Here is a 24,186-nt window from a genome sequence, read left to right as displayed (position 1 = left end):
GAGTACTGTTCATTATGTAAGGTAAGATTGGAGAGTCAGTAAAAAGTGGGGATACAGTTTATCCACAGATGCGAGTGATGCCTACTGTGGTTGTAAAGTCAGTAGAAAATCAAACGACTTAAGGTGTTACAGGAGGCATATCCTGGGATTTCTACTGCCTGTGTGGTAACAAGATCTCTCAGCTCCAAGTTGAGATGGGGAGAAATTAGAGTAAAGATAAGGAAACTTGGGTTCAGTTATCAGAAACCATTTTTGACCAGATGGTTGATAAAGAGCAAGAACAGGTGGAGGATGAAGTGAATATCTTTTGTTCAGGAAAGTTGGCAGAATTACAACAAAGATGTAAAGATTTGTATCAGTAAGTATACACAAGAATGAGTGTCTACCAGAGTGGTGTTACATTTAAAAACTGTGTCTTACTGAGAAAGTAGAGATCTTTACATATGCAGATGAAAAATGGGCAAACGTTTATCAAGTTGTATTACCTGTGGGTTATAGAAAGGAAGTGTGACAGGAAGCGCTTAATGTTTCAGTAGGAGGTCATTTGGGAGTAAGGCAAACTCGAGTGAAAATACAAAGTTTTATTGGCCAGAACTGTGTAAAAATGTAGCAGAATTTTGCCACACTTGTGATATGTCGGGTAATAGAAAAACCAAGTGCTAATAAAACCAGCACCCTTAATGCCCATTCCAGCATTTGAGGAACCTTTTATGAGGGTCCTAATTGTGTGGGACCTTCTTAAAACGAGAAGTGTGAATCTGTATTTGTTCACCATAATGGATGTATCTACTAGATTTCCGGAGGCAATTCCCTTATGTACTATTAGATCCTTCTGACCTTTTGGGTTTTAAGCAGGAGGTATCAGAAAAGTTACCACAGGAATAACTGGCCTGTGGCGGCCAAGAGTTCATAGTGACGTTGCTTTAAGATCCTTTGTCGCTCTTCCTATTGTGAAGCAGAATTCACTAAGTGTTGGATTGTTCAACCACTAATGGGGAACATGAGCTGGGATTAGACCATCATGAGACAGGTTAGTTTTACCCTATTGATGACACAAATTGTTGCAATAGTAATCCGGCTCAGTACAAGAGGAACCATATGTGCTTGGCTGAGGAGCCAATGGTGCAAAGCTACCATCTGTGGGATTATGACTGAATGCCTAAGTCAGAATCCTGCCGAAAAGTAAAAATTGTAGAGTTATCTAAATTTTTTTTACTAGATGCAGGCTACTCACAGAAACCCAATCCGATCAAGGATCAAATTTTACATCAAAATTATTCAGGGAAGTTATGGAGTAAAGCAATTAAATCAACTGTATCATCCAAAATCGCAGGGAGCATTGGAACAGTGGCATCAAACGTTAAAGACCACGTTGAAGCTCTATAGTTAGGAGAGGTTAAAAGAATTCCATTAGTACATTTTGCGATCAGGGATGCACCTAATGAATCAACTAAAGTCAGTCCATTTGAATTGATTTTTGGTCATAAATTGATCAAAGAGAAATTGGTGAGTCAGCATTCAGAGACTACATTACTGAACTGTTAAATTTTAGGGAGAGGTTAAATAGAGCTGGTGAGTTGGCTAGATGCTATTTAAAAGTGGCACAGCATATGATGAAAAAGAAGCGGACAAAAGATTTTTTTAAATAGTTCTGTTCATGGGGATAAATAGTATTACCAGTGGTAGGTGAATCATTAAAAGCAAGGTTTAGTGGGCCTTATCAAGTTGAAAGAAAATTGATTAAGGTGAATTATTTGATTAAAAATGCCAGATGGAAGGAAAACTGTGTGCCATGTTAATATGCTAAAACGGTATTTTGATGGGGAAGGAAAGCAGATGGAGGATGAGTTTGCTACTCAGTGAAGAAACAAATTCAGATAATTCTGAATTTGACATTCCTCAAAGAACTGGTTGGACCCTGTGAAGCAAATTGAAAAGTAAATCTGACTTGGTTTGTGCCAGTTTGCATTCAATGTAAAGTTGTACCCTCCAGATCCTGTCCAACTCTGAGGACATTACCAGAAATGATTTACAATCATGACAATAGAATCGGGCTCGGACTTGGAATCAAAGCAAGATCAAAAACAGGAGGCTTCTGAAAAGACAGAGGAAGCAGCTGAACAACAGTGTGTCGAAAAGTAGGAAGAGAGACGTCATTGCAGATGCTTTTTTGTGACTTTGATCAAGGAAGGGATGTTCATGTTGGAAAAGAACAGAACGGGACAATAATCTTTAGCATGCTTGCATGTAATAAAATGTGTATATATATCTTATGGAGTGCTAATGTGAAAACTAGAGGTGTTGAAAAACGAAGCCATATTTTCTTTGTTTTTAAGGAGGGTGGTGTAATGATTCTATGCCTTTGTTTCTTTGTAAGGGGTATTCAACTTTTACATCGTGCCAATTTGTTTGGGCAACAGGCAGATCAAATGTCGAGAATGCAGGATAATTGATTTTAGCTACTGATGTTTGTCTAAACAGTTGATGCATTTGTATATACTTAGGTTTCCTTTGGGGTTGGAGTCGGGTTTTGACAGTCATGTGCTAATAGGAGGAGCAAAGCTTGCAGGGAAGATGCAGTTTTTATTTTAAACCAGTTAGTTTTCTGCATTGTGTTTTTAAAGAAAGCCAGAGGTATCTTTTTTTATCTCTTCCCTCTGTGTTGTCTACCTATACCAGAGAATCACTGAAGAGTTTCGGGACAGCAAATGTTAGTGTCCTACCAGGATCAGACGGCATAGTCACCTATTTTGGTAATTAAGGTACATTGGACTTGTTTAATGGGGCATGATTGACTTAAGCAGATTAAACCAAATTGCTTAGAGATGTTAAATATGTGAGATGGAGACTTTCAGGAGCTGCAAAATAAATGTTCTGAACTCTTCCAAATGGAATTAGGACATATTAGGGGAGCTAAGTTTAAAATATATTTGAATCCGGAGGCAACACCAACATTTTTCAGGGCTTGTGCGGTGCCCTATGCGCTTCCTCTTAAGGTTGAAGTTGACTGCAAGATTTAAATATCATAGAGCCTGTTCAACTTTCATAATGGGCTGCACCCATTGTCCTTACCCTAAAACCAGATTGGACTGTAAGAATCTGTGGGGACCATAAATTAACAGTTACTACAGGAGCTCAAATAGGCAGATAGCCTAAAATGCACCAAGTTAGACCTCAGTCCTGCCAACCAGCAGTTGGAATTGGATGAAGACTCAGATTCATAACTATCAACGCTCACTAGGGGCAGCACAGTGGTTAGCACCGCTGCCTCACGGCGCCAGGGACCCCATGTTCAAGTCCTGGCTTGAGTCACTGTCTGTGTGGAGTTTTACACGTTCTCCCCATGTCTGCGTGGGTTTCCTCTGGGTGCTCCAGTTTCCTCCCACAACCTGAATGACTTGCTGGTTAGGTGCATTGGCCATGCTAAATTCTCCCTCCGTGTACCCAAACAGGCGCCGGAGTGTGGCGATTCGGGGAATTTCACAGTAACTTCATTGCAGTGTTAATGCAAGCCTTACTTATGACTAATAAATAAACTTTTTAAAAAAACTTTTAAAAAAGGGTTTATACGAATATTCACGCCTGCCTTTCAGTCTCATCCACCTGTACCATTTTGCAATGTACAATGTAAAAGGCAACCTGAATGGTTTATCTTGACAGTGTTCTAATTACAGGAGTCTTACCTGAAGAACATGGCAAACTTGGAGGAGATTTGAAGTGATTTAAAGAAGCATAGGTTAGGCTTCAACGGGAGAAATGTACTTTCCAAGCAGACAAAGTTGCCTATTTAGGTTTTAGGGTGTACCATTTGGAAGACAAGGTAAAAGCCATAAGAGGTTAGCCAACAAATGTCTCAGAATTAAAGTCTTTTCTTGGAATGGTGAACTACTATGGTAGATTTCTACAAAATGTATCTATCATGTTAGCCCCACTCCACCAGTTGTTAAACAAACATTCGTGACAGTGGGGAGAAAACCAGAGCTAGGCATTCACAAAAATCAAATAGACTCTGCACTCGTCACTGTTATTTTTCCTAGAAACCCTACAGTGCAGAAAGAGGCCATTTGGCCCATCGAGTCTGCACCGACCACAATCCCACCCACACCCTACCTCCTTATCCCTACACATATTTTACCTGCTAATCCCTCTAACCTACGCATCTCAGGACACTAAGGGACAATTTTATCATGGCCAATCAACCTAACCCGCACATCTTTAGACTGTGGGAGGAAACCAGAGCACCCGAAGGAAACCCACGCAGACATGAGGAGAATGTGCAAACTCTACACAGACAGCAACCCAAGCCAGGAATCGAACCCAGGTCCCTGACGCTGTGAAGCAGCAGTGCTAACCACTGTGCTACCGTGCTGGATGGAGATAACTTGTGAAGACGGAGTGCATATAACAAAAGCCATGTGTGGCACAAATTGCATTTTAAAATTCAATTCTGGGATGTGGGTGTCGCTGGCTAGGCCTGTACATTGCACATCCCTCATTGTCCTTGGTGGTGAGCTGCTTTATTGAACTGCTGCAGTTCCTGAGGTGTAGGTACACCCACAGTGCTGTTAGGGAATGAATTCCAGGATTTTGACCCAGAGACAATGAAGGGATGGCAATATATTTCCAAGTCACGAGGATAATTTCTGACCACAATCTTATGCCAAATTTAAACATTAAGGTCTATGCCCCTGGCCACTCCAAGGGCATGAAGGTCCAGAAGCATCTCAATATTGTTTTGCTATTTACAATGAAAAAAGACACGCTACATCGATAATGACTGTGTGACTTTCAGTGGTTGGTAGGTTGTGTTGCAATCCTCCAGTCAATGGGTGGTGCTCCAAATCCTCCAGGTTTGATTTAATTTAATTTATTGTCACATGTATTAGCATACAGTGAAAAGTATTGTTTCTTGTGCGCTATACAGACACAGCATACCGTTCATAGAGAAGGAAACGCGAGTGCAGAATGTAGTGTTACAGTCATAGCTAGGGTGTAGAGAAAGATCAACTTTTATGCAAGGTAGGTCCATTCGAAAGCAGCAGGGAAGAAGCTGTTCTTGAGTCGGTCGGTACGTGACCTCAGACTTTTGTTTCTTTTTCCCGAAGAAAGAAGGTGGAAAAGAGAATGTCCGGGGTGCATGGGGTCCTTAATTATGCTGGCTGCTTTGCCGAGGCAGCTGGAAGTGTAGTTAGAGTCAAGGGATGGGAGGCTGGTTTGCGTGACGGATTGGGCTACATTTACAACCTTTTGTAGTTTCTTGCGGTCTTGGGCAGAGCAGGAGCCATACTAAGCTGTGATCCTCTGGGTCAGTGGTGGCGCTGTGATCCTCTGGGTGAGTAAGCGACACTGTGATCCTCCAGGTCAGTGGGCGGCGCTGTGATCCTCCCGGTCAGTCGGCGGCGCTGTGATGCTTCCAGTCAGTGGGTGGCCTTGTGATCCTCCGAATTAGTAGGTGGCGCTGTGATCCTCCGAATTATCTCATTATCATTATAATGATCCTCTGAGTCTTGCCTTCAAACAACCGCACAACCTCAAACGGACCATTGGCCGCAGCAAACTACCCAGCCTTCAGGACAACAGTGACCACGACACCACACAACCCTGCCACAGCAACCTCTGCAAGATGTGTCGGATCATCTCACGTGAGAACATCATCCACCAGGTACACGGTACCTACTCTTGCAACTCGGCCAATGTTGTCTACCTGATACGCTGCAGGAAAGGATGTCCCGAGGTATGGTACATTGGGGAGACCATGCAGACGTTATGAATGAACACCACTCGACAATCACCAGGCAAGAGTGTTCTCTTCCTGTTGGGGAACACTTCAGCGGTCATTCGGCCTATGATCTTCGGGTAACCGTTCTCCAAGGCAGCCTTCACGACACATGACAACGCAGAGTCGCTCAGCAGAGACTGATAGCCAAGTTCCGCATACATGAGGACGGCCTCAACCGGGATCTTGGGTTCATGACACACTATCTGTAACCCCCACGACTTGCCTGGGCTTGCAAAATCTCACTAACTGTCCTGTCTGGAGACAATACACATCTCTTTAACCTGTGCTTAATGTTCCCTCCACTCACATATATACCTTTAAGACTTGATTACCTGTAAAGACTCGCATTCCAACCATTATTTTGTAAATTGAGTTTGTGTCTTTATATGCCCTGTTTGTGAACAGAACTCCCACTTATCTGACGAAGGAGCAGTGCTCCGAAAGCTAGTGGCTTTTGCTACCAAATAAACCTGTTGGACTTTAACCTGGTGTTGTGAGACTTCTTACTGTATCCTCCGAATTAGCAGGTGGCGCTGTGGTGCTCCGGATCAGTGGGTGGCGCTATGATCCTCCGGGTCAGAAGTCAGTGGGTTGCGCTGTAATCCTCCGGATCAATGGGCGGCGCTGTGATCCTCCGTGTTACTGGGCGGCGCTCTGATCCTCCGGGTCAGTGGGTGGCGCTGTGATCCTCCAGGTCAGTGGGTGGCGCTGCGATCCTCCAGGTCAATGGGTGTCGCTGTGATCCTCCAGGTCGGTGGGTGTCGCTATGATCCTCTGGGTGAGTGAGCGGCCCTGTGCACCCTGCCCCTCGGAGTCACTGGGTGGCGCTGTGATCCTCCTGGTCGGTGGGTGGCGCTATGATCCTCTGGGTGAGTGAGCGGCGCTGTAACCACCCCCCGAGTCAATGGGTGGCGCTGTGATCCTCCAGGTCGGTGGGTGTCGCTGTACCGGGAGGTTGGCCAGTTTTGCCTGTCGTGTCGGAGGAGCGGCGCCGGGAATGTGGTAAGTCTGTCGGGGTTTGTAGATGGCGGGGCGGGGAGAGTGAAATTCTAGGAGCGGTTCTTGTGCTGTGGCTGGCTGACAGTTTGACATGGGTGCGATAAGGTTTGGTCTCAGTGGGCCTTGAAATGTAGAGGAGGCTGGAGACGGCGGAACCGGAGAGAGAGCATCGGATGGGCCGGAGTTAAGGTTCCAGAGGTTTCTGAGGAAAACCATAGAAACCCTGCAGTGCAGAAAGAGGCCATTCGGCCCATCGAGTCTGCACCGATCACAATCCCACCCAGGCCCTACCCCCACATATTTTACCTGCTAATCCCTCTAACCTATGCATCTCAGGACACTAAGGGGCAATTTTAGCATAGCCAATCAACCTAACCCGCACATCTTTAGACTGTGGGAGGAAACCGGAGCACCAGGAGGAAACCCACTCAGACACGATGAGAATGTGCAAACTCCACACAGACAGTGACCCAAGCCGGGAATCAAACCCAGGTCCCTGGAGCTGTGAAGCAGCAGCGCTAACCACTGTGCTACCGTGCGGAGGAGAGCTCGACATTCTGAAAAGACTCTCAGTCCCTGGGTTGGAACTGGAGGATCTGGGACTGGGACAGAGTCTGTGGACTTTACTGTATCTGGCACAATCTCGTGTTCATTATTTACCAAACCGGCTTGATTGTGCTCCAGGGAGGTTTATTTCTATCTGTGACCCCGGCAGCTTCTTAAGGTGCTTCCATCCCTGTGTATAGGGAGGTCAGTGGTTGTCAAATATCTTTATATGGTGAACTCATTTAACCCTATAATCCTGGTGGCACAGTGGTTAGCACTGCTGTCTCACAGTGCCAGCAACCTGGGTTCGATTCTCGGCTTGGTTCACTGTGCGGAGTCTGCACGTTCTCCCTGTGTCTGTGTGGGTTTCCTCCGGGTGCTCCGGTTTCCTCCCACAGTCTGAAAGACCTGCTGGTTAGGTACATTGGCAATGCTAAATTCTCCCTCAGTGTACCTGAACAGGCGCCAGAGTGTGGCGACTAGGGGATTTTCACAGTAACTTCATTGCACTGTTAATATAAGCCTATTTGTGACACTAATAAATAAACTTTTAAAACTATAATCCAGTTCATTTTCGGTGACTTTGCTAATGATTTTTGGCTCAGAGGTTTGGGGTAATGATTGAATCGAGTAATAACAATATTTATATACTATGCATTAAAACATCTCAAGCCACTTGAGGTATAAATGTTAACGTGATTCATTTTGGTAGAATGTGGCGAGACAATATAAAATAAGGTGCAAAATTCTAAAAGGGTGCAGGGGCAGAGGAACCTGCATGTATATTTGCATAGATCATTGATGGTGGCGATAGCATTGAATAATGCATATAGTATTTGGGCTTTATTAATAGGGGCATAGAGTACAAGAGCAAGGAGGTTATGCTGATCTTATACAAGACACTAGCTGGACTATTGTGTACAGTCTGGGTGCCACACTATATGAAGGATGTAAATGCATTGGAGAGTATGCAGAAGAAGTTTACAAACATGATTCCAGAGATGAAAAACTTCAGTTATTTGGATAGATTGGAGAGGCTGGGACTGTTATCCCTGGACAGAAGAAGGCTGAGAGGAAATCTGACAGTTCAAAATCATGAGGAGGCTGGACTGAGTCAATTGGGAGAAACGGTGCCCCCTCCTAAAAGGATCAAGAATGAGAGAGCACACATTTAAAATGATTTGCAAAAGAAGCAAATGTGATGTGAGAAAAAACTTTTCACGTGAGTGGTCCAGGTCTGGAATGCATTTCATGGAAGTGTGGTGGAGGCAGGTTCAGTTCAGGCATTCAAGAGGGCTTTGGATGATTGTTTCTATTCAAGCAATGTGCAGGGAAATGACACTAAGTCATAATACTTGTTTGGAGAACCGATGCAGACAAGATGGGCCAAATTACCCCCTTCTGTGCTATCACAGAATTTTGTGATTCTGTGGCATTGAGCCAAAGGAGGGAATATTAGGATAGTTGAACAGAAGCTTGGTCAAAGAGGTGAGGTTTAAGAAGCATTTTAATGGAGGGGAGATAACTATAGGATTAAAGATGGAAATTCTTGCGCTTATGGCCGTGATCAGCTCAGCAATGTTCAGAACAAAAAGAACCAAGTTTTAAATTTAGTCAGTGTAATATCTTAAAAACTGCAGTGCTGTAATGCAAATGCCAACGCTAAAAACATAGCTGATGTTAAATGCTAAGGCATTCCAAAACCTAGAAGGGAACTTTGAAATGCCCGCTCAGAGCTGTTTTTTGCAATTTGGTATATTGTGAGGAAAGATGTGAAGGGTGTCCCAGACTCTTGTGATTTTTAAACAAAATAAATGTTTATTATACAATCAAGCACACAAAGTCAACTTAAAATTCACTTAACTATCTTAATGGTGATTCACAATATCTTTAAATTTATCCAGATTCAAACCCCTTTATTTTTCTAACCTCAGAGCTACGCATCTCCAAACAACATCCCATTGGTTCTAAAACTAAAACCTAGCAATGGTTACCACACCAGGCACCTATATCTTTTGGGGTTGCTTTCAATTTAGAATAGACACAACTTCTCAAAACAGACTTTCTCTGGGCAGTTTTTTGGGAGCGAACTCAGCTTCCTGCTGTATGGGCTGCAGTCTCAAAACAGCTATCTTGCATAGGGTAAACTTGCCTCTGTTATACTGGGTGTGATTTTCTGGCAATGGAGGGTGCAAACAATGGGAAACCCCATTGACAGCAGCGGGACTGGAAGATACCGCCACCAGCCAATGGCGAGCTAGTTCTGTCGCTGCAAAACATGCCATAGGGAATTAAAATCCCACCCAGTGTCTTTTTCTTTTCATCTTCCTTTATCTGAACTAACCGTCTCAGATGCTCCTCTTAAATAACTTTATTGCATGAATGCACCTTTTAGAATATAAATGTGAAATTCACTCCCATCTCTTTTGGATTTTTACCATCTCTACTTTAACTTTTGATACTCCATCTGCCATTGTTACCAACTTACCCTGGGTAAACATTTGTGTTGCGAGGCTGATCAGTAAATCAAAGCCCTACTTGCATCCACCCAGTAAACTTCAGATAGAAAAAAGATGCTTAGAATTAGATAGAAATTGTAATATGGAAACATGCTACTCAACCCAATCAGTCTATGTTGGTGTTTAACCTGCACATGAGCAGTAATCCTGATTCCAGTTGCATGCTGTATCCCCATATTCCACTATTTAACTTACTCTTGCTCAGTTGGCAACTCTGGTAACTGCATTCCACAATCTTTTGACTCTCACCAAAGGGAAAAACAAAAGTTTCCCCTGCTCTTTGTCCTAAGCCTTTTACATTTAATCTTGTATCTATGTTCCCTCATTTTGGATTACTCAACCACTGGAAAGTCTGTTTCTATGGTCACATTCCATCATAATTTTAAGCATTTCTATCATATTGCCCTTTTGTATCCTCTGAGCTAATATAAACAGCTCCAATTTTTGTCATCTTATTTGTACTGCCTCACACCAGGCAGGGCCATCGTGATTCTACGCTGTATCCTCTTTGCTTCTGCTATCATTCCAGCTGATGTTATTATTGGACAGCCAGATTCCAGAGCGGAATCCTGGCTCGATACATCGTAACTTTTGTATATTTTTAGAGACGTGGATGAACAGTCGCAGGACTACCGATTAACTTTTAACAAAATAATAAAATATTTATTCAACAAGAAAAGATTAACTATAATACACTACTCCTTCACTCCTACTACACATTCACAGATACACGCACACCTATAAGGATTACACAAGTTACGAAATATCTTGTACTCTAATGTTGTCAGTAAGTACACAGTCATGGGTTATGGGGAGGTGGTGGCATAGTAATAATTGTCAGTAGGTTAGAGATCCAAAGACCCAGGGTAATGCTCTGGGGACCTGGGTTCGAATTCTACCATGGCAGATGGTGAAATTTGAATTCAGTAAAAATTGGGATTAAAATTCTAATAATTACCTGGGCAATAAATGCTGGACAAGTCAGTGACACCCACATCCAATGAATGCATTTTAAAAAGTTAGACAATAGGCGAAATTTGACCAGACGCACCACCTTCTGAAACAAGTGATAGGTGCCACCCAATTCAAATTCTGTGGTTTCTCATCAAAGCCCTTCAGTTGTTTGCCACACTGTGATCACCTGGTCTCACTGGAACTCTGACTTTCACTTGAGTGTTTCCAAACTCCACTCTCAAAGAACACACTTTGAAATCTCCTCCCGCCCAAGGTTTTCTCTCAGTTGCTTTCATCAAGGATCCACATCCAGGATTTCAACCTATCCTTTCAGTATTACGCTGCCCAAGATTGCCAAGTGCATTCAAGTTTCCATGCAATCTCTTGGTCAGCCATGTAAACAGAACACTATTGCTTCATAGGCTGCTCTAAGGTGTCACCGACTGTAGGATTACTTCAGATGTCTGGTTCGTGCTAATTTCATTAGATCTGCACCTTGTAGCTCCTAACTGGAAGCCTCGCTCTGCTCCTTTTTTAAAACTTCAATGAACAGGACTTTGTTCAGGTTCCGTTTTTTTATCCCTTTGACTTAAGTGTTCTGAGGCTTCTCTTTTCATTCCCTAGTTTCTGGAACTAACTGCTTTAGATCCTGGAACTTTCTTTCTGCGCCTTATTCCATTGATAGTCTCTGTTGGCAGTTTCTGTGAGAGCTGTCTTTTCAGATACCTGGTTCCAATTGAACCACAAACTTTCCAGTGTGGGCTACTGGTTGCTAAGTAGCAACTTAGATTTTTTTACCACTATAATTGCTTTTACGCCGTAAACCTGTAATTACAATGCAAGCACAGTTTAAATTGAAACCAAAACTCACAGACATGAAGGCACCTTTTTAACATAAGCTAACTGAAAGTTTTACACTTTCTTAGCGCACAAATACAGTAACACAAACTAAGTTAAACCTGTACTTTATTTCTAATACCCACAAATCCCAATATCAATTATTTAAGCCAGTGGTATTTCCTAACACCTCAACATCCTTCCGATAGGGGTCCAATGCTGCACACTACTCCCAACTGTGGTCTTACAAAGGTATATAGACATACAATCATAACTTGATTTTTTATATTCATATCTCATGCTGTAAGTCAAGTATTCCATTAGTTTTGTTTTCCTTCTGGAAGCTAAATGTCCAAACTCCCCTGCTTTTCAACATTATTGAACCTTTCCCCAAAAAATCAAAATGTACCACCTCATTTTTACTGATGTTGAATTCCACTGGCCAAGTTTTTGCCCACTTTGCTATCTTCTCAGTATTTCTTTGTAGTTTCCTTTGATTCTCAAATTTAATTGTTTATACCTCCTATTTTAGTAACCTCTGCAAGTTCGGTCTTCAGTCTGTCTCACCCTATATCCAAATCTCTAATATACACAGTGAGCAGAAGTGGTCTCAGACATGACTAAACATCTTCATCCACTCTGAGAAACTGCCCTTAAATCCTACTACTTCCTCCATGTTAACCAGTTATATACCAATTTATTACTTCCTGATAATTCAATATTCCCCAATCATCTGTATTTATATGGACACCCAACATGTCTCTGAGAAAAGTGTTTTACATACAGTGAGTCACTTTTAAATACTGTGACTGCTAAAACTGGCATAGTAACTGGCATAGTGAGGGGCAGGCGTAGACTTGATAATTGAGAAGTGGATTTATGCCATTCACCATTTCACCCATCCCTCCCATGCCTCCTCTCCCTCCTATGCTGTCCTTGGCCAGTCCTGTCCTTTCTATGCCGTACCTCTTGTCCCCTCCTTGCATTCCCCATCCCATGCCTTTCTATGCCATCCTCATAGAATCATAGAAACCCTACAGTACAGAAAGAGGCCATTCAGCCCATCGAGTCTGCACCGACCACAATCCCACCCAGGCCCTACTCCCATATCCCTATACATTTTACCCACTAATCCCCTTAACCTACGCATCTCAGGACACTAAGGGGCAATTTTTTTAGCATGGCCAATCAACCTCACCCGCACATCTTTGGACTGTGGGAGGAAACCGGAGCACCCGGAGGAAACCCACGCAGACACGAGGAGAATGTGCAAACTCCACACAGACAGTGACCCAAGCCGGGAATCGAACCCAGGTCCCTGGAGCTGTGAAGCAGCAGTGCTAACCACTGTGCTACCATGCCGCCCTACCTTCATCACATGCTATTCCATGCTTCCCATGCCATATCCCTCCTGTCATCCTTCCCTCCATGCCACACAGCACCCCATGCCACCCCTCTCAAGTCATCCCTACTGCACAACATAAGGTCCCCCATGGTCGGCTTATGATGAAAGTGAGGAGGTGTGGGATAGAGGGAAAGTTGGCCGATTGGATAGGTAACTGGTTGTCTGATCGAAGACAGAGGGTGGTGGTGGATGGAAAATTTTCAGATTGGAGGCAGGTTGCTAGCGGAGTGCCGCAGGGATCAGTGCTTGGTCCTCTGCTCTTTGTGATTTTTATTAATGACTTAGAGGAGAGGGGCCATGTTTTTGAGGAAGAGAACGTGTCACAGGCTGATAGGCTGGCGGAAGTCGATGTTTGGAGGGAAGATGTACTAGCAATTTTGAATAAACTGAAAGTTGATAAGTCCCCTGGGCCTGATGAAATATATCCTAGGATTCTTTGGGAGGCAAGGGATGAGATAGCAGAGCCTTTGGCATTGATCTTTGCGTCCTCACTGTCCACGGGGGTGGTGCAAGAGGACTGGAGAGTGGCGAATGTGGTTAATCTGTTTAAGAAAGGCAATAGAAATGACCCTGGTAATTATAGGCCGGTTAGTCTTACTTCGGTGGTCGGTAAGTTGATGGAAAAGGTCCTTAGGGATAGGATTTACGACCATTTAGAAAGATGCAGCTTAATCCGGGATAGTCAGCACGGATTTGTGAAGGGCAAGTCTTGCCTCACAAATTTGATAGAATTTTTTGAGGAGGTAACTAAGTGTGTAGATGAAGGTAGTGCAGTTGATGTCATATACATGGATTTTAGTAAGGCATTTGATAAAGTCCCCCACGGTCGGCTTATGAAGAAAGTAAGGATGTGTGGGATAGAGGGAAGTTTGGCCGATTGGATAGGTAACTGGCTATCTGACAGAAGACAGAGGGTGGTGGTGGATGGAAAATTTTCGGACTGGAAACCAGTTACCAGCGGAGTGCCACAGGGATCAGTGCTTGGTCCTCTGCTATTTGTAATTTTTATAAATGACTTGGAGGAGGGGGCTGTAGGGTGGATCAGTAAATTTGCTGATGACACCAAGATTGGTGGAGTAGTGGATGAGGTGGAGGGCTGTTGTAGGCTGCAAAGAGACATAGATAGGATGCAAAGCTGGGCTGAAAAATGGCAAATGGAGTTTAACCCTGATAAATGTGAGGTGATTCATTTTGGTAGGACTAATTTAAATGTGGATTACAGGGTCAAAGGTAGGCTTCTGAAGACTGTGGAGGAACAGAGAGATCTTGGGGTTCATATCCACAGATCTCTAAAGGTTGCCACTCAAGTGGATAGAGCTGTGAAGAAGGCCTATAGTGTGTTAGCTTTTATTAACAGGGGGTTGGAGTTTAAGAGCCGTAGGGTTATGCTGCAACTGTACAGGACCTTGGTGAGACCACATTTGGAGTATTGTGTGCAGTTCTGGTCACCTCACTATAAGAAGGATGTGGAAGCGCTGGAAAGAGTGCAGAGGAGATTTACCAGGATGCTGCCTGGTTTGGAGGGTAGGTCTTATGAGGAAAGGTTGCGGGAGCTAGGGCTGTTCTCTCTGGAGCGGAGGAGGCTGAGGGGAGACTTAATAGAGGTTTATAAAATGATGAAGGGGATAGAAAGAGTGAACGTTCAAAGACTATTTCCTCGGGTGGATGGAGCTATCACAAGGGGGCATAACTGTAGGGTTCGTGGTGGGAGATACAGGAAGGATATCAGAGGTAGGTTCTTTACGCAGAGAGTGGTTGGGGGGTGGAATGGACTGCCTGCAGTGATAGTGGAGTCAGACACTTTAGGAACATTTAAGCGGTTATTGGATAGGCACATGGAGCACACCAGGATGATAGGGAGTGGGATAGCTTGATCTTGGTTTCAGATAAAGCTCGGCACAACATCGTGGGCCGAAGGGCCTGTTCTGTGCTGTACTGTTCTATGTTCTATGTTCTAACATCTCCATATTTAGCTTTCATTGCCTCCCCGTCCTCCATCCACTCATTTGCAAGCAGAAGTTTCTTGGCTGGCATTTTGAAAAATATGTAATTAAAATTCAGTAAGATTGATTATGCCCAATCTAAACATCAGACAGCATTGACTCACAAAGGGTCTCAACTTTACTGCTCAACTCAGAGGGCCAGGTGATGCATTCTGTGATCAGTTATGCTGCTGTTTTGTCTGCTGACTGAGCCAGTAGTCATTGCAGAATGATTTTGGGTCATGATCACATATACTTATCTCCCAGCTACCATACGTTAACATCGCCAGAGTGAGGTGAAATGAAAGGGTGAATCCTGATGCTTCTCAATGAGTTTCCCCCCAGCTTTTAAAAAAGAAAATGACCTTCATAACTGTCAGGGAAAATCTGAACCCTGTCTCACAGAGACTTCATCTTTTCAAGGGGACAGTGATGCACCAACTGTTGACAGTTACGCATGTTACTGTTCCAGTCCTTTGCACATCCATGTGCCTCTATGTGTTCCAGAGACCGCTATCAAATAAATCCACCCAACAAATGTGCCCATTACACTGGCCAATCAAAACAGTCCAAACAGACAAACATTAAAATTATTATAGATATTCTGCATTCTTGATTCTCCTACTTGATCATAAACTTACATTCCGTTATGCTAAATTTTGTCTGGCATCTTTTTGTCCATTGGCATCTCTACTGTACTCTTAAATTATTGCACATTGTTTAGCATTGTTTATGATTAAATTAAATTTTCAGTCACGTGCAAATAAATCAATAATCGCTTATTTTACCTAATTTATAAAAAGTAGAAATAACAGCGGCCATCACATTAAAACCCATGAGACGTCACAAGTCGGAGCAAGTTTTGACTCTTCTAATGTACTAATCTGTGGTGTACATCGATTTTATTTTATTAGAGGTGATCCTGGAATGAAATGAGCTTTGTTTATGTAAATTGAGCAGCGCCTGGTGAAGAAGCTCCATCTAGTGTGAGAACTTGTTTCCTGAACTACACTGGAACTTCCTTTGAATTGATTTTCTTTGAAACTCGAGATGGAAGAGAAAAATATACATCAGAGGCTTAACCTTGACTGAAAAACTGCCACTTCCCAGGTTTGAGAATAATGTATATACATTTATAAGCTTTGTAATTTTGCCAAAGGCGAAACCTTTGGCGGGTCAAGCTTGAACTTTATCCAAATAAAAGATAACTTAGTGTTCGTAGGTTTGTGGTTGGAGCGTTCAGTTGAGCTGTCGGAGTGGGATTCCACAGTAATTCCCATTTTCTATCACCTCCAAGATTCAGAAATCTGAGGTAATGGAGATCAAAATGGCTGAATATTGTTGGGGTCTTTCAATTCTATTTAGAATTTGTGCATGTTCAGTACTTCTAAAACAATGAAATGACATTCATCATGATTTCTCAAGGCTTTGCTCTGTGAACCTTTCTGAGTATTGCATCTGTGAACTTTCGGTGGAATTGAGGTTTATCTTATTTTGACATCACTGTGGGAGACATTGAATAAGTAATTATAAGGTTTCCATTGAGATCTCGTTACTGTTATATTTTTAAAAATCACTTCCCGTCTTAATGTTCTCTAGCATTTGTGTAAAGTCATAGAATTTTACAGCACAGAAAGAGGCCCTTTGGCCCATTGTGTCTGTGCTGGCCATCAAACACCAATCTATTCTCGCCCCATTTCCAGCACTTGGTCCACAGCCTTGTATGCTCTGGCATTTCAAGTGCTCATCTAAAATCTTCTTAAATGTCGTGAGGGTTCCCACCTCTACCATCCTTTCAGACAGTGAGTTCCAAATTCCCACCACCCTCTGGTGAAAGGTTGCTCCTCAAATCCCCTCTAAATCTCCTGCTCCTTACCTTAAATTTATGTCCCCCGTTTATTGACTAAGGGAAAATGTTTCCTCCCATCTATATCCCTCATAATTTTGTACACGTCAATGAGGTTCCCCTTTGCCTTCTCTGCCTAAGGAAAACAACCCCAGCCTATCTAGTCTCTCTTCGTAGCTGAAAAGCTGTAGCCCAGGCAACAGCCGGGTGAATCTCCTCTGCACCCTCTCTAATGCAATCACAGCCTTCTTATAGTGTGGCAACCAGAACTGCACACAGTATTCTAGCTGTGGCCTAATGAGCGTTTTATACAGCTCCATCATCACCTCTCTGCTCTTGTATTCTGCGCTTTGGCTAATAAAGGCAAGTATCCCATATTCCTCCTTAACCACCTTAAATACCTGTCCTCCTGCCTTCAGGGATCTTTGGACATGCACCCCAAAGTCCCTGTGGTCTGCTGTACTTCCTAACGTTCTACCGTTAATTGTGTATTCCCTTGCCATGTTAGTCCTCCCAGAATGCATTCCCCCCCCCCCTTATTATTTCTAATAATTTTCCAATCACTGATGTTAGATTCACTGGCCTGTAATTACTTGCTTTTTTCCCCGATTTCCCTTCTTGACTAATGGTACCACATTAGCTGTCTTCCAGTCCTCTGGCTTCTCTCCTATGGCCAGAGAGGATTTGAAAAATCTTGTCAGAGCCCCTTTAATCTCCTCCCATGCCTCACACAATCGCCTAGAATAGATCTCACCTGGGCCTGTGGATTTATCCAATTTTAAACCCGCTTAAACCACTAGTATCTCCTCCTTCTCAATGCTAATCTTTTCAATTATGTCACAATACCTCTCTTTGCTTTCTAAAGCTACATCGACCTTCTCCATAGTGAACACAAATGCAAAATATTCATTTAATACCTCATCTATAACTCTTGGCTCCACACAGGTTGGCACTTCGGTCTCTAATGGGCCCTACTCTTTCCTTGGTTTCCCTCTTGCCTCAATATACTTATGGAACACCTCGGGATTTTCTTTTTATTTTGCTCACCAGTGTTTTTTTTCATGTCCTCTCTTTGCTCTCCTAATTTTTTTATACTCCTCTAGGACATCCAGTGTTTTGAGCCCCCTGAATCTGCCATCAGCCTTCATTTTTTCTTTATCCAATGCTGTACATCCCTTGACATCCAGGGTTCTCTGGACTAGTTGGTCCCACCCTTTATGGGAACATGTTGGCATTGTAATCTCTCTATTTCCTTTTTGAATGACTCCCACTCCTCTGATGTGGATCTTCTGACAAGTAGCTGCTCCCAGTCAACTTTGGCTAAATCATGTCTTATCCTATTAAAATCAGCTTTCCCCCAATTCAGAAACCTTATTTCTGGTACATTTTTGTTCTTTTCCGTAACTACCTTAAATCTTACTGATTTATGGTTAGTGTCACCGAAATGCTCCCCCACTGACACCGCTACCACCTGCTTGGCTTCATTCCCTAAAATTAGTTCAAGTGCCACCCCCTCTCTTGCAGGGCCTTCTACGTGCCAGCTCAGAAAACTCTTGTGGATGCACTTGAAGAATTCCACTCCCGCTAAGCCTTTCATGCTTTGCCCATCGCAATTAGTATTGGAGAAGTTGAAGTTCCCTACTATAATTGCCCTATTATTTTTACACTTCTCTGAGACTTGTCTACATATCTTCTCTTCTGTCCTGAATAGTGTTGAACTTGAATGTTTGTTGGAGTTGAGCTCATCCGGGCAAGTGCTTTGTAGATAGTGAACAAACTTTCGGGAATCAGGCGGTGAGTTCCGAGCCTTTGACCTGTTCTGGTAACCACAGTATGTGGCTAGTCCAGTTCAGTTTCTGGTCAATAGTAACCCCAGGGTATTGATATTGGGGCATTCAGCAGTGGTAATGCCATTGAATATCAAGGGACGAAGGTTAGATCCTCTCTTGTTGGAGATGGTCATTGCCTGGCACTTGTGTGTTGTGAATGTTACTTGCCACTTGCCAGCCCAAGACTGGATATTGCCCAGATCCTGCTCCATTTGAACATGGACTGCTTCAGTCTTTGAGGAATTGCAAATGATGCTGAATATTGTGCAGTCATCAGCAACCATCCTCACCTCTGACCTTATGATGGAAGGAAAGTCATTGAAGCAGATGAAGATGGTTGGGCCTTGGACACTACCCTGAAGAACTCCTGCAGTGATCTCCGGGAGCTGTGATGATTGACCTCCAACAACTACAACTATCTTTGTGACTCCAGCCAGCGGAGAATTTTTATCCTGATTCTGATTGACTCCAGTTTTGCTCAGGCTCCTTAATGCCATATTTGGTCAAATACTGCCTTGATGTCAACTGTAGTCACTCTCTTTTCACCCCTGATATTCAGCTCTTTCGTCCATGTCTGAACCAAGACTGTAATGAGATCAGGAACTGAGTGATCCTGGTGGAACCTAGACAGGGCATCCATGAGCAGATTATTGTTGATTGTGCTGCTTGATAATGCTGTTGATGCCCTCTTCCTTTCCATCACTTTACTATTGATCGAGAGTAGACTGATGGGCATTAATTGGCTAGGTTGGATTTGTGCTGTTTCTTGTGTTCAGAGACTTGATGGTTTGCGTTACAAGGAGAGGCTGGATAAACTGGGACTTTTTTCCCCTGGGCTTAAGGGTGATCTTATTAAAGTCTATAAAATAATGAGGGGAATATATAAGGTAGATAGTCAACATCTTTTCCCAAAGGTAGGGGAGTCTAAAACTAGAGGGCTTAGGTTTAAGGTGAGAGGGGTGGGATACAAAAGGGTCTTGAGAGGCAATTGTTTCACACAGACGGTGGTGAGTGTCTGGAACAGGCTGCCAGAGGCAGTAATAGAGGCGGATACAATTTTGTCATTTAAAAAACATTTAGACAGTTACATGGTAAGATGCTTATAGAAGGATATGGGTCAAAAATAGGCAGTTGGGACTAGCTTAGTGGTAAAAACTGGGCGGCATGGACAAGTTGGGCTGAAGAGCCTGCAAACTCTGACTCAAGGTCATACTTGGACAATGTTCCACATTGCCGGGAGGATGCCAATGTTGTAGTTGTACTAGAACAGCTTGACTAGTGGAGTGCCAAGTTCTGGAATGCAGGTCTTCAGTACTACTGCCGGAATATTGTCAGTGCCTTCAGCGTTTCTTGATATCATGTGGGGTGAATTGAATTGGCTGAAGACTGATATCTGTGATGCTGGGGCCTCCAGAGGAAGCCGAGATGGACTATCCCCTTCCAATTGAAGATTGTTGTGAATGCATCAAGCTTATCTTTTGCACTTATGTGCTGGACTCCCCCATCATTGAGAATGGATTTATTTGTGGAGCCTTCTGCTCTTGTGAGTTGTTTAATTGTCCACCAACATTCATGGCTGGATGTGGCAGGGCTTCAGAGCTTAGATGTAATCCGTTGGTTGTGGGATCATTGTTATTTGTTGCTTATGCTGTTTGGGACACAAGTAGTCCTGTTTTGTAGCTTCACCAAGTTGGCACCTTATTTTTAGGTATGCCCTCTTGCATTCTTCATTAAACCAGGGTTGATGCCCTGGTTGGTGGTAATGATAGAGTGGGGGACATGCCGGGTCATGAGGTTGCAGATTGTGGTGAGTAAAAATCTGCTGCTGATGGCCCACAGCACCTTGTGGATGCCCAGCCTTGAGCTGCTAGATGTGTTTGAAGTCTATCCAATTTAGCACAGTGAAATGGTGGAACCATAGAATCCCTATAGTGCAGAAAGAGGGCATTCGGTCCATCGAGCCTGCACTAACTCTCCAAAAGAACATCCTACTAGGCCCTGCCCCCAACCCATCCCCACAATGCCACAAATTTACCATGGATAATCCACCTAACCTACACATCTTTGGACTGTGGGAGGAAACTGGAGCATCCGGAAGAAACCCACAAAGATACAGGGAGAAAGTGTCGCGCAAGATGCTGGACGGTATCCTCAATTTGACGACGGGACTTTGTGTCCAGAAGGAATGCATGGTGGTCACTCTTACGGATAATGTCATGGACAGTTGCATCTGCTGCGGGCAGGTTGGTGAGGATGAGGTCAAGTGTGCTTTTCCCTCTTGTTGGTTCCCTCGCCACCTGCTGCAGACCCAGTCTAGCAGCTAAATCCTTTAGGACCTCACCAGCTTGGTGTATGGTGATAATACTGAGCCACTCTCGGTGATGGACTTTGAAGTTCCCTGCCCAGAGTACATTCCACACCCTTGACACCCTCAGTGGTGTTTAACATAGAGGAGTGCTAACTCATCAGCTGAAGGAAGACGGTTTATGGCAATCAGCAGTAGGTTTCCTTGCCCATGTTTGACCTGGTACCTTGAGATTTGATGGGATTCAGATTCGATGTTGAGGGCTCCCAGAGCAACTCCTTTCCAACTGTAAACCACTGTGCCGCTGCCACCTCTGCTCTGTCTGTCCTACTGGTGGGGCAGGACATAACCAGGAATGGTGATGGTGGTTTGTGGGACATTATTTGTAAGGTATGATTCCGTCATTATGACTATATTAGATTGTTGCTTGACCACTCTGTGATACAGCTATCCCAATTTTGGCACAAGCCCCAGATGTTAGTAAAGAGGACTTTGCAGGGTCAACAGGACTGGCTTTGCCATTGTTGTTTCTGGTGCCTAGGTCAATGCTGTGTGGTCCATCCAGTTTCATTCCTTTTTGTTTTGTTTCTAGTGGTTGAATACAACTGGCTTGCTAGACCATTTAAGAGGGCATTGCTATGGGTCTGGAGTCACATATAGACCAGACCAGGTAAGGTTGGCAGATTTCCTTTCTAAAAGGACATTTGATTGAATTTCTGCTTCTTCATATTGTCCATCCACCTGAAGTTGGTTGGAACGTTTACAACACAGTTTAGAAACTCACCATTTCTTAAGAGACAAGTAGCTTCAGATTTCTCTAAAAGAAATTGCTTGTGATAGATCTAGTGGAGGAAGGGCACAATAGAGAATGTTAGGTGCACCTTGAGTTCTTCAAAGCCAGTTGGAAATCTATCTGCACAATCTTTCTGTCTCCAACCTAGTAGGTTTCATTACCTAGCTATCGCCGCCTGCCAATCCATGCACTTCTTATCAAGCAAGTTAAAATTAACTGCTCATTGTATTCAACAGAGCAACAGAACTGCACTGAGACTGAGAAATATTGTGCTGTGCAGGATTATTAATTTAAGATATGTGAATCAATAAGTTGATTAATTCCTTCAGTCAGAGGAACTTATTTTGCTCTTATTTCCAGGGAGTGGATTGGTTGTACCTCTGAAGATGTCAGATTCCGACAGTGATGAGGATCATGAGCAGCCATTCTCTCTCACTGGCTTTCTGTTTGGGAATATCAATGAGGATGGACAATTGGAGGATGATAGTGTTCTTGACAAGGTAATGTATACGTTGAGTGTAAATTCACTGTGGAGTCGTAGCAATTTCAAAAGTACTTACTAATACCTCTGTGTGTGAACCCAAAGAGCAGGATTAAGTATCCTAGCATGTTGAAGCTGTCACTGCAGTCAGCTAGCTTCTTGTTTGTGTCTTTTAACCCATACACTAAAATTGCATCATGTAAACTATAGTAGAAGTAAATAACTTACACTTTTGATTCTTAATGACTGTTAATCATCTTTGCGTGATAGTGCAAAATGATCTTTAACAGGCGTGAAAAACATGGAATGTACATGGAAAGAAAATTGCAGAATGCCTTAAAGCAAAAAGAAGCTGCCAGATATGTTTCCAAAGTAAACTTTCTCATGGCCTTAACATAACAAATATTTCCAACTTCATAGCATTCCCTTTTAAAGATTACTTCACAAAAACCCTATCTGGAATTCATTATTTCAATGTGCGGTACTCATCGCAGCTGACAAAAACCCATTTGCCTGAATGCTATTGGATAGCTGGAATTGTCACTGGCATATTACATTATTCTGCTGCTTGATCTGAATTTCTCCAATTGCAGTTTAACCAGTAAATGGTATTTTACATGTTAGGTCATTCCGAAGGCTTAATCCATCACTTCCATTACCCTGTCCTTCAGGGCGGCACGGTAGCACAGTGGTTAGCACTGCTATCTCACAGGGCCAGGGACTCGCATTCAATTCCTGGCATGGGTCACTGTCTGTGTGGAGTTTGCACGCTCTCCCTGTGTCTGCGTGGGTTTCCTCCGGTTGCTCTGGTTTCCTCCCACAGTCCAAAAGATGTGCAGGTTAGGTGAATTGGCCATGCTAAATTCTCCCTCAGTGTACCAGAACAGGAGGTGGAATGTGGCGACTAGGGGATTTTCGCAGTAACTTCATTGCAGTGTGAATATAAGCCTACTTGTGACTAATAAATAAACTTTATCTTTTAAACTTTACGGGCTCTCTATATCCCAGTGAATTGATTTTAAGAGCTGAGATCTTGCTTTCAAAAATGTATTCATAATATGCAAGTATTGCTGACAAGGCTGGCATGCCGCCCTTATGAAGGTGCTATCCCTAACTGCCCTTATGAAGAGAGTCGCCTTCTTGAACCACTGCACTCCATGTGGTGTAGGTGCAACCACAGTGGTAGGGGAGAAATATGTGGTATTTTGACCGAGTGACAATTAAGGAGCAGCGATATTGTTCAAGTGGTATCAGGATTGTGTTTGGCTTGGCTGGGAACTTGCAGATGATAGTGTTCCCGTGTTTCATCTGCTGCCCTTGTCATTTGAGATCATGGGGTTTGGGACGTGATGCCAAAGAAAACTTGACAAATTGCTGCCGTACACCTTATACGTGGTACATACGGCTGTCGTTGTGCATTGTTTGTGGAGGCAGTGAAAACTTTAAGGTGGATGGGGCACCAATCAAGCAGGCTGTTTTATTCTGGCTAGTGTAGACCTTCTTGAGTGTACTCATTCTGGCAAATGGAGATTATTCCATTGCACTCTTTATGTGGATCATGGACAGGCTTTGGGGAATCAGGAAGTGAGTTACTCACTGTTGAATTTCCAACCTCTGACCTGCCTTTGTAGCTACAGTATTTATATGGCTGGTCTAGTTCAGTTTCTGGTCAATGGTAACAACCAGGGTATAGAGAGTGGCAGATTCAGTGATGGGAATGCCAAGAGAAGATGGTTAGCTTCTCTTATTGGAGCTGTTGAAGTGGAAACTTTCCTGCTTCTTGACTGTGATAGAAAAACTCAACAAAGTTTGTTTAGACAAAATAACAAGCCTTTATTTACGAAAAGACTGCATGCAGTTTTGACTGAAACTTGGGTTCAGAGAGCAGTTATTACAACTTGCTAATTCTTC

General features: G+C 43.3%; 1 protein-coding gene across 3 annotated transcripts in view; it reads left to right on the top strand.

Moving 5' to 3' along the window:
* Positions 1 to 6,705: 6,705 nt before the first annotated feature.
* The window catches only part of taf1 (TAF1 RNA polymerase II, TATA box binding protein (TBP)-associated factor), a 142,248-nt gene continuing 124,767 nt past the window's right edge, over positions 6,706 to 24,186 (top strand). For all 3 annotated transcript variants that reach the window (XM_078211472.1, XM_078211473.1, XM_078211471.1), the window contains exons 1-3: positions 6,706 to 6,781; positions 15,936 to 16,131; positions 22,155 to 22,294. In XM_078211472.1, the coding sequence (XP_078067598.1) occupies positions 22,181 to 22,294 (114 nt within the window). In that variant the 5' untranslated portion in view covers positions 6,706 to 6,781; positions 15,936 to 16,131; positions 22,155 to 22,180. The remainder of the gene's footprint in view (positions 6,782 to 15,935; positions 16,132 to 22,154; positions 22,295 to 24,186) is intronic.

The sequence above is a fragment of the Mustelus asterias genome, chromosome 4, assembly GCF_964213995.1.
Source record: "Mustelus asterias chromosome 4, sMusAst1.hap1.1, whole genome shotgun sequence".
NCBI classification, from domain to species: Eukaryota; Metazoa; Chordata; class Chondrichthyes; order Carcharhiniformes; family Triakidae; genus Mustelus; species Mustelus asterias.
The sequence above is the reverse complement of the archived record's forward strand: the minus strand, read 5'-3'. Positions and strand labels throughout refer to the sequence as shown.